General features: G+C 41.1%; 1 protein-coding gene across 32 annotated transcripts in view; it reads right to left on the bottom strand.

Moving 5' to 3' along the window:
• Positions 1 to 13,981, bottom strand: part of camk2b1 (calcium/calmodulin-dependent protein kinase (CaM kinase) II beta 1) — a 59,578-nt gene that overhangs the window by 13,275 nt on the left and 32,322 nt on the right. For 4 of the 32 annotated variants that reach the window (XM_063897256.1, XM_063897257.1, XM_063897262.1 and 1 more), the window contains exons 13-16: positions 12,563 to 12,658; positions 7,542 to 7,576; positions 2,921 to 2,989; positions 18 to 62 (exon numbers count right to left, since the gene is read on the bottom strand). In XM_063897256.1, the coding sequence (XP_063753326.1) occupies positions 18 to 62; positions 2,921 to 2,989; positions 7,542 to 7,576; positions 12,563 to 12,658 (245 nt within the window). Of the gene's footprint in view, positions 1 to 17; positions 63 to 2,920; positions 2,990 to 5,344; positions 5,378 to 7,541; positions 7,580 to 12,562; positions 12,659 to 13,981 lie in introns of all 32 variants that reach the window. The other 28 variants (XM_063897265.1, XM_063897285.1, XM_063897263.1 and 25 more) reach the window with 16 other exon arrangements.

Raw genomic sequence — 13,981 nt, 5'->3', positions numbered from 1 at the left:
GGATGACATATGTGTACCTTCATCCCGTCCACTGGATTATGGATGACAGTTGTCTGAGGTTCCTGGAGGTAGAAGAGGAGGACCATGGAATAAAAGAGAGAAAGCAAAGAAAGGGGCAGGGAGAGGGAGGGAAAGAAAGAGAAAGATTGACATAAAAGTAGATAGAGAAGGGTTAAGTGTACATAAAAGACAAGCAGGAAAAAGACAGTGATGTGAATGTTGCATGAAGATAAAGTGCTTGTTAGGGTTGTCAAAGAAGAATCCTTCAAAGACATGGAGTGGATGGATAAACTGAATAACCGTTATTTGGAGTGAGAGATGGTATTGAAACCCAGGGTGAAGTCACTGCCATGATCACATTACACAATTTTTTCTCTCACACAAAAGGGACACTACACGTTCTCAGGACACATCTTGATTTTTTTACCGTTGGTTTGCCTTTTTACAATCCCACAGTTGATCTTCTTGCTGCAGAAACTGAGCTACTGCTTTCACTTAGAGCAAATCTGCATCTTAAATTGCAGGTTCTCAGTCATGTATTTTTCAGCATCCCCGTCACATTTTTAGCCAGTTGGTGGCTCTTTTCAAACATCCCCTCCCCCCCTTTCCTGCAGCTCTCAACAGTCTGCTTAAAAGTGTCATCTGATGTACAGTAAATCAGAACACCCGCCACTGTCACCCCCCTCATGTTCTTCACAGGAAGTGACACCTCTGTGATGACCAACCATCAGCTTTCTCTCTTATGATGATGGCAGTGTTGTCAGGGCAACCGTCACCCAGGGCAACAAGCACCGGTGGCAACTTGGGAGATGATGATGATGATGATGATGATGATGATGGTGATGGTGATGATGATGATGATGATGATGATGATGATGATGATGATGATGATGATGATGATGATGATGATGATGATGATGATGGAGAACAAAGAAGCTGGGGTTTGCACATTAGAATAAGGGGGCAATGGGTAATGGTGTAAGACCATCGCACATGAGTTCTGCTGCTCTTTCAGGGATGTTCCAGTGCAGCAATTAAGTCAAATTATGCTATGGAGATCAGCAAAGCCACACATTAAGATTCTCATCACCCCTAATCCGCACCAAGGTCAGAAAATTAAGGTCATCTAAGTGTCTCTGACCTCTGCAATAAAGGAGTTAATGTACCAAATGGCTAAACAGTAGCTAGGTCAAGTCCCTAGCAACAGCGTGAAGATCACAGGCGCACTTCCCCTCTCTGTTCCGTTCAAAGATCAGAAAAAAAAGCCTCTTTGAATCCATGGTTATGTTTCTTACTCTGAAGCCCATAATCTTCTTATCAAGCACTTCTAGTAGTATGTCTGTATATGTAGATAGAATGCATGCACACCCCAAAAAACGGACCCTCCTCCACAAAAGGACAACTGTTATCTTGCCTTCTTCAATAAAGGGCTGAAAGCAGAGGCCTAGTTTGTGTCAAGCTAAGGCCAAGCTATTGATGCACACCATCGAAAGGTAATATCTACCAGAGTCACCGCTCATTTACCCCACTAAGAGAATTGGAGCTTTCTAAAGCCAGTGTATGGATACTATATTTAGTATGCAGGAGTTCCAAAGAGCAAACACAAATTCCTCATCTGTGTTAGATGTCTAAGTTGGTGAAATCATTTGTTAGGCATCTAGGTCTCTTAATTGGGCATGGCTGCTGGACTTGATGTAAAAATTGCATTATAAAATGCAGCTATTAGAGTTAAATCATTTGCAATTGCACACAAAGTGAGACGCATTTGCAAATGTAGCGCACTGCTGGATCCAATTAACTAATTGCCTGAAAATTAAGATTACAAATCATAAATTAACCAGGAACATTAGTTATATACTTCAAAAATGGATGTTGTCTATGCAACACAAATTAAAATGAATGCTTCACCTTTATTGTGCATCCTTAAACTATCTATTTCAGTTTTGCAAAGAACTACAAAGATATAAGAAAACAAAAGAAAACTGACATTAAAGTATTTAGGATATTATTGATTATTCTACCAACATCCATTAAATGTCCAAAAGTAGGAAAAACTCAAAAAATACCACAAGCTATTTTTCTACATTTTTTTTTCTCCATATTTGCTTTTTGAAAGTCTGGAAACAACTTGTTCCCATGATCATTGGAATTATGAAATACTGAAACAGGTCCAAGGTCTACAACTCACCCACGGAAATATGAATATAGCACAAGCTCGACATAGATCAGGAGGAGAAGCACAAATTACTTGGAAATCTCAGCCAGACACATGATGCTGCGTAAAAGTGGTGCCCACGCTTCTGGACTTTACTTCACGGTGTCCCTTAATAACATTGCTTTGTGACCATGTGGCAGAAGCCCAAGAGCATGCAGGTTTTCATTCCAGGCAATTTCGTTGATTTTCAGAACAGAAGAGGAAATCATCTCGGAAATCAGCTGGGGTGCTATTTGGCTGGAAGGATAATCTGAAGACCTTTGGACAGTGATGCTCGCACGGTGGGGAAACGCTTCTGAACCGAGGCATACATAAGAAGGAGGGGGTCAATTTTACTGACAGTCCCAGCAGGCATTGGCTGTATGTTCCTTTCCAGGAAGACTCTCACTAACAGAGAATAAGACACAGCAGCACAATTTTCCCCTGAGTAAAAGTCACATAGCATCCACACCTGCGTTGGGGAAATGTTTTCCTAACACCCCATGCTGGTATAAGACCTACTAGACCACTGTGTTCCTCACAACTGCTGGGCAAGGATTAAACACAATTTACCAGACGACCAGAGAGGAAAAACAGACAAAGGTAGAAGAGTAGGATAGAGGAAAGGTATGGGTCTTAAAGGATATACGGACAAACACACAAAGGTGAGGGCGAAGGGTAAGGTAGGTGTGGGGGGGGGGGGCGTCGGGGTTAGGAGGTAAATACCAGAGCAGGTGAAGGGATGTTTCCTTTGGGGCTGGTGACTATGCTGTTTTTGATGCTGTTTGTCTGGGGCTGTGCAGGAAAGGAGAGGAAAGGAAGGAGACACAACAAGAGTGTAAACATCAGCAAAAAGGTGTGTGTGTGTGTGTGTGGGTGGGTGTGCATGCCCATGTCTTCTTGCACTCATATTTATGTTAAGTTTCACCTAGTTGTGAGTGTAAACCCATTTTCACATATTTTCAATTAAAATGATTGGACAACAGGTTAACATAGAGGTTAATGGTGACCTAAAAAACTACATAGAAAATAAATGCTTGACAGTTTTCTTTATTTTCTACCTTACTGTTTAAAAAAAATGTAAATCTTACACTAAAATAAAATAAAATATCTTAATCTATTGAAATAACAAAATAGGTAAGGACTTAATTATTTGGGGGAGCAAAAATGTTACGGTTTGTTATAGAGGTTTAAGATTTCCCTTCATTAGGTCCGTTATGGAAAAACAAAACCAATAAGAGACAGAAAACAGTTAATAATGTGCTAACTGTATGTCCCCACAAACATAGTTAGATAAAAATAGGTGAGTGTCTAAGTGTGGAGTCCAGTAGATGGCAGGCAGCAGCAGCTGTAATGATATCTTAAACATTCATTCACAAGACTGATCTGGAATTCTGAGAGGTAACATGAGGGGGCGGGTGACACTTAGTGACATCATGATGTTGTCACGCTGCTTAATATTTCAAATTGCAACAGTGCCATTTGGTCGTAATGAATCACTTTTTTAATTATAAGCCCAGATCAAATTCTCCTTTGAAGGCCACACATCAAAGAGCCTCCAGTCCTTCATAGCTTTTTTAGATCGTAATGATATTTCCATTACATTTACATTTAATTATTTTTAAAAATATATTAACTTGAAGTTATTGAATGGGGCCTCAGTGTGGAAGTGACACACCAACGTTACTAATTCTAAGAAGATAGCTACAGTTGCATAAATATAAATCATGTAACACTTACATCTAAGCCACCTAGCAGTCTGTAATGGTCAAGAGAAGTCACGGATAACTTAATGCTTAAAGCATTAGTATGGTGTGAATGTCAAAAGAAAGTGGAAAGACATCTGCCAAAGATGGGAGAAAACTCCATCTAGCTATGATGCTAATCACGCTATCAAAAACCTTTCATTTCACAGGCTGTTCCACATATTATAACAAAAGGCTTTAAGAGAGAAGCACAAGATCATTGATTTTAGGATACAGCATGGGCAAACATTGGACACACTCTCTCACACACACACACACACACACACACACACACACACACACACACACACACACACACACACACACACACACACACACACACACACACACACACACACACACACACACACACACACACACACACACACACACACACACACACACACACACACACACACACACACACACACATCATAAATTCAGTGGACTAAAAATGCTGGACACAAACTCACTTGGTGAAGTTATTAGCTGGTATGTGTTTGATGCACAGTACATCATTTAAACAATTCCAACTTGAAAAACCAAAAGAGAAATAAGCAATACATCAGGCACTCAGGATCAGGGAATGTTTTCCTCATCAAAGTAAATGATTAGCAGATAATAAGTTTTACTTAAAGCTTGTTTGCAGAATCTCTGCGTCTTAGGATTTGGTGAGGAAAACCCTTAATGTTTCTGAAAAAAGTTCTGGAGGGGATATAATCAAGCTTGCATATCGGTAGAGATTACAGTTTCACAATTGAATGAGGTCAAACAAAGAAGGAGTAAGTGGGTCAAAGTATTCACAGGTGTTTCTCCAGGTAGGCAAGGAAAGCAGTGCACAGGGAACACACAGGAGGAAGAGGTGCGAGCAGAGATGATAGGCCCGTAGACCTTTAATCCGTTTGTCAGCAGGATTGTAAGGAAGCTTGGTGGAAGGGCGGGGCCAAGAAAGAAGCCATCACATTTTGGAGTGCATACAAAACCCAGGGTTGATACACAAATTACTTTTCACTTCTGTAACATTTAAGAATTGTTTTGTTGGACGGAAAAGTTTGGTATCAAAACACAAGCGTGCCTCTATCCTTAAAGTATGCCCTAGACAGATCTGGAGCAGCATCCCTGGAGGAACTGAAACATCCTGCTAAGTTTTTTTTTAGAATATTGTTAGGGTTAGGCTCGATTCAATGCCCTTTGCAAGGGTCTATGTGACCTCTGCTTCTGTGAAACCCGTGATGAATTGTCCACCACTGTCCCACAAATCAAAACTCAAGAGAAGTGTAGGATACTTGACTCCACCGATGAAATAGAGTAAAAGCAGGGGACAGTTGGATAAAACACATAAAAGAGATAACGAGTAGGAGCGAACAAAGGAGTGACTGGGCAAATGCATAACTAGTATGCTCACCATGTACTGGACAGTAGAGCTGGACTTGCGTTTCTGTCCCAAGGCGATTGATGGATGGATGGATTTATTGACGGATGGTTGGATCGTAGAAGAAGGGGAAAAGATAAAGTAACCAATGACAATAAAAGTGAATGGGCTGGTACAAAGTACAAGACAGGACTTGCAAGTGTAAACCACAATATGATTTCCTTTGCTAAGATCAGACTTTTTCAGACAGTTTGGAAAAAGCAGAAGATGGGCAAGTTCCCGCTCAAGTTTTATTGCGAAAGTAGGGAGACGGAAGCGCACAGAAAAGGAGTTTGGGTTTCAGACATCTGTAAGGGGACAAAAGTCAAGGGAGCAGATCAAGAGTCTTGATTGTGACTGCTTGTTTTTTGTTGACAGATTAAGAGAAATTTGGGGCACAAGGGGCAAGACTGAGGCATGACAGTTGTAGCATTTATACATCAATAAATGATTAGCAGGATTATTTAGGGACATACAGTAAGTGCAATCACTTTTAATGGACAAGAGCAACTAAAAACCTAATATGCTCCCATGTTTTATTTTACAATCTTCTGAATTAAAGATGGGTTAAATAGTTTTGTACCAGTTTAGGTTTCATAAAGATGTATAGGAATGCTACATGTAATATCTATTTTCAAGCATGAAATGCTGTGTGAAGTTGTGTTTATGAACAGTTGCTGGCAGATCGGTAGGCTGATGTTGGTGCGGTCTAAGTGCCAAAGAGAAATGTCAGGTGCCATTACGCATTAATGAACCTGCGGGAGAAGAGGAGGAGGAGGAGAGGCCGAGGAGAGGAGGTCAGAGTCGCCAAAAGGACATGTGGAGGGAAGAAACAAGAGAAGTGGGAGGGACGGACGCAAGCAAGGACGGCAGCAAACGAAGAAGTCGTTGTTAGAAAAGGTTTGGGGCGAGTGTGTGGGGAGCCTGTTGCTAGGCAATGAGAGCGCTGCAGTGGAAGTGAGTGTCTATTTCTGTCGTCTGAGTTTCCAGGGTCCAGACTGGCAGCTATTCCTGGAACCGGAGTCACATTCCCTGCTGAACCGACTGAGCAGGGAGAAAGAGGAGGGGGGCCACGCACACACACACACACACACACACACACACACACACACACACACACACACACACACACACACACACACACACACACACACACACACACACACACACACACACACACACACACACACACACACACACACACACACACACACACACACACACAGCTGCACATGAGCGAACCACAAATGCAGACACCCACGCTTACGCACACTTGATGTGCAGGCGTGCTCACACATTCATTTGCACTTTCGTTCTCTTTTCAAACAAATGTGATACATTCACAAAGTCACAGTCTCACAAACACACACACACATATATACACATCTATGTCCATGTGTGCGTGCGCAAAGCTTTTCCTAACATAACGGACAACGCTGAGAAGCAAACACATTCTCTTGCATGTACACCATGTTCCAAGCTTGGTCGCACACTATCATGCATACACGCTGAACACATTCATGGAAGCTCTGTGTGGGATGTGTTACTGCAGTGTGTGTGTGTGCGAGCGTGGGATGGTGAGAGATCTTTATTAAAAGGATGAACTGGAAAACGGGGTTAAAGACCAGATGGGGTGAGCAGGAATAGGAAGCACTGAAAGAGGAGGAAGAGACTGAAATGGTGGGGTGAGAGGCAGAGGAAGTGAAGAAAAAAAGGCATGGAGACAACAGATGTTACATTTAATAATGGATATGGAGAGAAGGCCATGAGCTGGATTATTTGAAAATGTAAATAGTGTGCTCTCTGAAGGATGTGCTACTTGAGGCTTGTGGTATGGCAGACAACATGCAGGCGGACAAATGTACACACGTATACAGACATGCGTCAACAGATATGTATCAATACCAAACAGGTATCCTTTCACACATTTAAAATGGTGAATCTGTAAGACCATCCAAACACAAAACAACGACCTCCACATACATGGGGAGGGACACAAAATAATATGAAACAAACACGTTTAACAACAAAGACAAGAAAGCTACAGTAGGAAAAAGGGAGATTAGCTACATTAGGAAAGAAGCAAACAGAGAAGCATAAAGAATACATGGAAGAAAAAGTGGAAAGTGAATAAAAGGTGGATAGTGGAAAGAGGTTAGAGAAAGTCGGAGGAAGACGTGATGATCCTTACCTTGACATCTGCCTTTTTGTTGAGCAAGCTCTTAGCTGCTGCAATGACAAACAGAGGGCAAAATAACCAGTTAAAAGTGGAGAAACAGAGGAGTAAAGAAACAATCATTGCTTATCTGCCACACATTTAACCTACAGCGAAGAGATGACTTTCATTTGATTTGTGAATTCACGTTTTTTATTGCAGTAAAATTGTCTTTTTTAGCAAGGCCACTGTGACTCAGCTAAAGCAGCCTTAGGCTAAAAGAGCAAGGGGAACTCAGCACCTTGCTGATAAAGCTAGAAAGTTACAGTCCTACTAAAGAGATGCATTTAAGGGCTTTCATAGATCTACAAATGTTCAACTTGTAGGTCCCAAAGTGTTTGATGCCCAAAGCTAGTTGGTAAGGTGAAAAGGGAATTATCCCAGTGTAAATCGTATTTATTTTCCCTGTGTGTCTTGAGACTAGCTCCTCAATGCTTCAGGATCAGATCGCAATGCTTTGTCTTTCAATAAAACAGAGAGACATTGTCATCAGTGAAATAAAAATGTCCTCCAATTCATTGTTCGACATCCATTCCAGTTGTGAGGAAGCTGGAAGAAAGATGGCTGCCGTGCAGGGCCCAAAAACAAGCTCTGCCTTTAGGAAATCTGGGAGGATTAGTCTTAATTCTGCTCTCTAATGAATGTTAATGAGTTAGGGTGAGGAAGGGAAGAATGATACTGTAGACATAATACCCATAATCCCTTTTTGACAGTAGAAACTGAAACTGAGAATATGAGCCAGTTTGCCGGGCCTTTACAATGACTTTACTGCTAAAGCACGGAGAGCAAGGGGGTCCGATAATATCAGATCAATGCATTGTCATCAAGACGGGGCCCAAGATAAGAGCCAGACTCTCCTTGATGTGTTGGTGGAGGTGCATCTGTGACGAGATTTGGCGAGAAAATGTGTGTAGTTTAACAGCTTAAAAAGCTTAAATTGCATTAGCAGAGGTGTTCAGCTCCAAACCAGTGTGCACAGGTCAAAAACCTGTGACATACAGGAAGGGCCTCATTTTGCGTTGCTTACTTGATGATCAATGATGACATATTTGTGTTTGTAAGAAACTATTTATCTTTGGCTGTGTCTTTTATGCCACTGAAAGGCAAATAGTTGAACAATATGTTGTAAGGAAAGAGAACGTATCTTATCCATCTCCATGAGCTAATGATGATGACGAGTGCTCCTGATTAAATTGGGATGTATTTGATTTGGAAGCATTTGTGTTCCAATGACCAATGATTGAATTTAATATTTTTCTTTTTGAAACGTGTCAAAAAGGCATAATTACTGTCGAATAATTTAAATACTACATTTGTGCTTTGTTGAGTGCTGCATGGATGATGGTGGGGGGCTAGTGTTCAGTGCGATTTGTATGTTCATTTAAGATATGCTTGTTTGTTAATATAACATTGTATTATCTTTTATATAGGTTTGCTTATGTATCCATTTAGTTTGAAACATTATAGCTCATTTGTATAGGTAGACATTTCCACTGTTTCAATAAATACTAAAGGACCAGTCTTAGATTTTAGACTGAAAGCCTCGCATCTTCTTTTCTGAAAACACATTTTCAGAAAAGTACTGAATGATTATTCTAAAAGTTTATTTAAGGATGTTTACATAACATTTTTAAAAACAAATCTGGATTGTTAGTAGTATTAAGGAATGCATTGATGGCCAAAGAACAGGTTGTATATGAGATAATTTGATAATTTTTGGAGACATACTACCTGTTTCTACATTATGAATGAGCAGTTATATTTTGGTATGGCTACATTTTGATCTGCCTGACATCTCTGCCTTACCCGCCTAGACGTAATCCTTGATGGGACTTTTTAAAGGGACTGAGTGCAATTTCGAGTATAATCAGATGCAATCACATCAGCAGCCAGCCACGTTACATAAAACACTATTTATGGCGGTGTGGGTCTTCTTTTTTTATATCTGTCTTTCCTCTGTGAGCATTTGGGCATATCTCCTATCTTATATTCTCCTCAATTTCTTTTTTCCAAAAATGTTCCGAGCCTGTAGCCGAATTCCAGTGATTTCGTAGGAGAGACAGAGGTCTTAGCCCTTAGCCTTGCACTTTTAAGTAAAATATCACATCCTTACAAGTAGACTTCTAAAGCTGTCCCTTGAAAGCAAGATAGATCAAGAGTGAAGAGAAGTAAAACACATCACTGCCACCCTTTGTCCTAGATTTCACTCTGTTTTTCCTCAGCTATATAGTATATCATGTTTGTGGCAAGGTTTGCATATTAAGCACTCTGGTGAGGAGCAATAGGGATTGAGAAAACAATCACTACTTAATCCAGAGTGATGTGAGAGTGGCATGAATGTGCATGGTTTATTGCTGTGCTGTTGATTCTCCTTCCAAAGGCTGCTTGTTACTGAGGAGAAGAAATGGGGTCATAATAGTGTCAAGTTCATTCTGGAGTATTCTCTGACGGCTTGGCAGAAGAGGAGAGGATATGAACCGAGAGCTGAGAAGGAGGAGAAGATGAACAAAAAGTGATAAGGGGTATTTCACTCTGCTTTTCCCAACCATTACTCTGTCAAACTGGATCTTCTATAAAGAAAAAACCTGCTATGTTGCTAAAATGGCTGGTGACAAAAGGGGAAATCTCTGTGGAAACCTGGAATATCAAAAGGTAGCCAAAGGTGGAGAAACAAGGGGCACTCCTTACCTTGCCCCAAATTACACATGAAGCAAGAAGAGAGAGGAGAAAGAGATCAGAAACACAACCACAATACATTCAGGTCAAGCAAGATGCACAACTGCCAAAGAGAAGCAAGGACCGGCATAGATTTACAAGAAGGTTCAGGCAGTGATCAAACCAAATAGGTGACCTCTGAATTAAAACGTTTTGGAGGAACTTTTTCTACACATCACATTTTCAAGGCCTGGACATAATTTAAGATACCATCACCCTCACCCTGTATGAGGAAATGGTGCGGTCAACTGGATAGCGATTGTATTTGTGTGTATGACTAGACAAGATAAGAGCGATGCCTCCAGGAAGCCAGTGAGGCAGAGTAAGGCTGATAGGGTGAGGCAGGCCGCTATTAATATTTGATTGGAGCCTAGTGATGGCTCGGGGACACAGAGAGGACTGTGGAGTCTCATTGGGCCACAGAAACAAGGACACTGTCACTACTTCTGATTCCTTAGTTCAATGCTAGACTGTCATGTGAGGTCTTATCTTTTGCTTTAGGCCTAAATTTAGTCCTGCAAACCCAGTAAAAACACATGTTGGGATGGGTTTGCATGTTTAAAATGTCCTCCGAATCTACCACTAATAATCAAAACATTATTGGTGTTAAAACTCTTTAAAAAAAGACCTAACAAAAAGTGGATAACAATGTTTAGAAACTTTTGTTTTGCTTTCTAGCTCAATCCATCCTGCAAAATAAAGACTATTTTCCAAAACTGCTAGAGAAGCTACTTGGTAAGGATGACTTAAGATACAATTTTGTCTTGGACGTGCCTGACCAAAGAAGATCTACTTTTGTCAGGGGAGGGCAAAAATCAGACTCTAAAGAGATGTCCCTGTTGCTCTGTGTCAGCTGCATGTGTTAATAGCCAAATGCTAATACACGTAGCTATAACCCCTTAAGATGGCAATAGCATGTCTGTGTTTCTGCAAGTTTTTTTAAAAATGGCTTAATGCAGCACTTAATATGCAATTGCGACACCTCTAAAATATGTGCTATGTCTGAACATACAAGAGTTGGGTTATAAAGTTAATACAAGATGTCTAAAATATTGAATATATCTAGTGGGAACATATGTGTAAATGATGAGCTACATGTACAGTATGTGGCCTGGATGAGAGTTCATAGCTCAGTCAGTGGGCTACTATGGGTTAGATCTCCAAATAAAATAACATTTTGTTAAACAACATCTTCAAGAGTTTTGGACATCATGAGAGCCAGCACAGCCTTTGCATCTTCCACAGTGTTCACCATGCCCCCGCCCCCTCTTGCTGCAGCGCATGCACCAGTCCAGTGCCCCATGCAGCATTCACTGGCAGCTCGTGGGCAGCTCCATCCTCAAAGTGACAGGGGTGAACTTTCCAGTGTCATTGTCAGACAGAGAAAAGAAGAGAGAGGGAAAGAGGAGTGAGTGTGAGGTGAAAAATTAAGAATCGTGGAAAGTGAGACTGATGCTGATGGAGTTATAGAAAACAGTTGCAAGAGAGGACAGCTTATAGGAAAAACAATGGGGAAAAAGTGGAGTGGTCATGTGACAGAGGTGAAGTGGGAGGAAGAAAGTGAGCAGAAAAGAGAGACAGGACAGCAGTTCTGTTAGGTCGACGCCATGCTCTGTCGCTGCGTGGAAGAAGATGAAAGGATGAATATGGGTGGGACAGCCAACCTATCAGATTGAAGACAGGAGGTGACACGTGTGCCGATGTGGAAAACGACAGCAGTAGTTGGGCTTCCATACTGTACATCAACATCGATTGGGCAAATGGAAAGTGAAATATTCACTCAAATGAATCACTGATGTAGTGGAAGAGATGTTGCCAAAATAGCAACAGATGCACATTTGTTATATTAAGTATAAAGGAGGTTTGAAATGATGGCTTTATCTATGATTAATTCCTACTGTCACTTTGATTGCATCTTTTATAATTGTCTTTTTTTGATAAAAAAGGAGTCACAATTCCTAGTTGGCACTTTTTCCTTCACTTTATATTATTTCTATCATTTAAAAATCCTCAACTTGTCATAACCATTTTTGTGATGTATCAAAAGGTTGCGTAAATCCTGCTAGATACTGAAGTAAAATGGAAACATAGCTAATGCGGCAGGTGAAAAGTGAATGGAAGATGTGGTAAGTGACGCGGTCATGCACTGAGCCCCACGTGCTGAGGAAGAAGAGGGAGGCAGACAAAGAGGGAGGAGAAATGGAAAGAGAATAAAGTGTGACAGGATGAGAAAAGGGTTACGGGGAGATGCGTGGCATGCCCTGTGTGCGCCACAGTGCTACCTTGTTCCACCAGGCCTGCGGTGGTGCCGGCAGCTGCAGCCACTGCTGCTGCTGCCGCGGTGACCGAGGCTGGAGCGGTGGTCTGCCTGCTGCCCACTGTTAAGAGTCCAATAGCCAGTCACGCAGGAAGAAAGAGAGTTGCAGAGCAAGGATGAAAGGAAGGTGAGAAGGAGGTGGATGAGAAACAGGAGGGGGAGAATGGAAACAATGGTAGAGTGAAATTTAGATGGAAAGTGAGGGTTTGCGTCAGAGACAAAGTAGGTAGGTGGGCAGGGTGAGGAAAAAGAAAAAAAAGGCGAGGCGGAGACAAGAATTTATGAGTTCATTTGGGGGGTTAATTGCTAAACACAAACTGCAGAGACAAAATCTGTCACTTGTGAATTTGCTGCTGATAGAAGGATCACCAGAGGAAAAAAAACACAAAAGTCAAATTTGAGAACCTTTGACGCTTGCATTTTGTCTCAAAGTATCCCTGAAAACAGTGGTATTGTTAGGAGGATGACAGTGATGATGTTGCAGGACTTAGTCAATGTTGGTTAATGTTAGATTTGTAGAACTTGTTCACCTCTATAAGAGTTAGAAATATGTTAAATGCATAACAGGCGGGTGTACTTTGTAATGAAATTGATACATATTGTAGAAATACACAATTTAAAAAATGTAAACTTTAATTTAAACCATAACCTTATCCTCATATAGTTTGAATGCTACAAGATATAAACATGTGGATGGAAATAGAAGCGCCTTTGTGTCAGCACAGGGACACTGATACACTACTATGTATAATGCATGATTCATGATGAGAATGCAGCAACTCGTTTACGTGCTAATGTAGTGTTATTTAGTTATTTATTTTTCACCTTATGACCTAACACTTCATAAGAGGAAAGAGAGAAAGCAGGGAAAATCTGTTCAAGAACTTGAAACAGCAGGGCCACACACCTGGGTCAGTGTGTGTGTGTGTGTGTGTGTGTGTGTGTGTGTGTGTGTGTGTGTGTGTGTGTGTGTGTGTGTGTGTGTGTGTGTGTGTGTGTGTGTGTGTGTGGGAGTTAAAGAGCTGAGTGGATGTTTAGTGGGTGTTCAGACCATTTCCCATCTCAAAGCTTACAGTGTCAAAATAGCTACTGTGAGTCATGTTTATTGAAGTGCATGCTTGCGAACACACATACACGCACACACACACATGCACAAACACACATGCACACACTGCACACACACACACAGGCCTGGCTGCAGTTAAATGTTCTTCCGTGCAGATTTTGACATCTTGTTTAATGCCCTAATGGAAAAGTATTTTCTTAATTGTCATTTCACTGACCTTAACCAGCCTGAAATCGTCTTTTGTTGTTAAATACTGGAATCTTTGAATCTCAAGGTGTATATAATAAATTAGGGGGAAAAATAGGTAAAACTCCCGAC

This window comes from Eleginops maclovinus, chromosome 12 (assembly GCF_036324505.1).
Source record: "Eleginops maclovinus isolate JMC-PN-2008 ecotype Puerto Natales chromosome 12, JC_Emac_rtc_rv5, whole genome shotgun sequence".
Lineage (NCBI taxonomy): Eukaryota > Metazoa > Chordata > Actinopteri > Perciformes > Eleginopidae > Eleginops > Eleginops maclovinus.
Note: the sequence above shows the minus strand (reverse complement) of the source record. Positions and strands in the feature narration are given on the sequence as shown.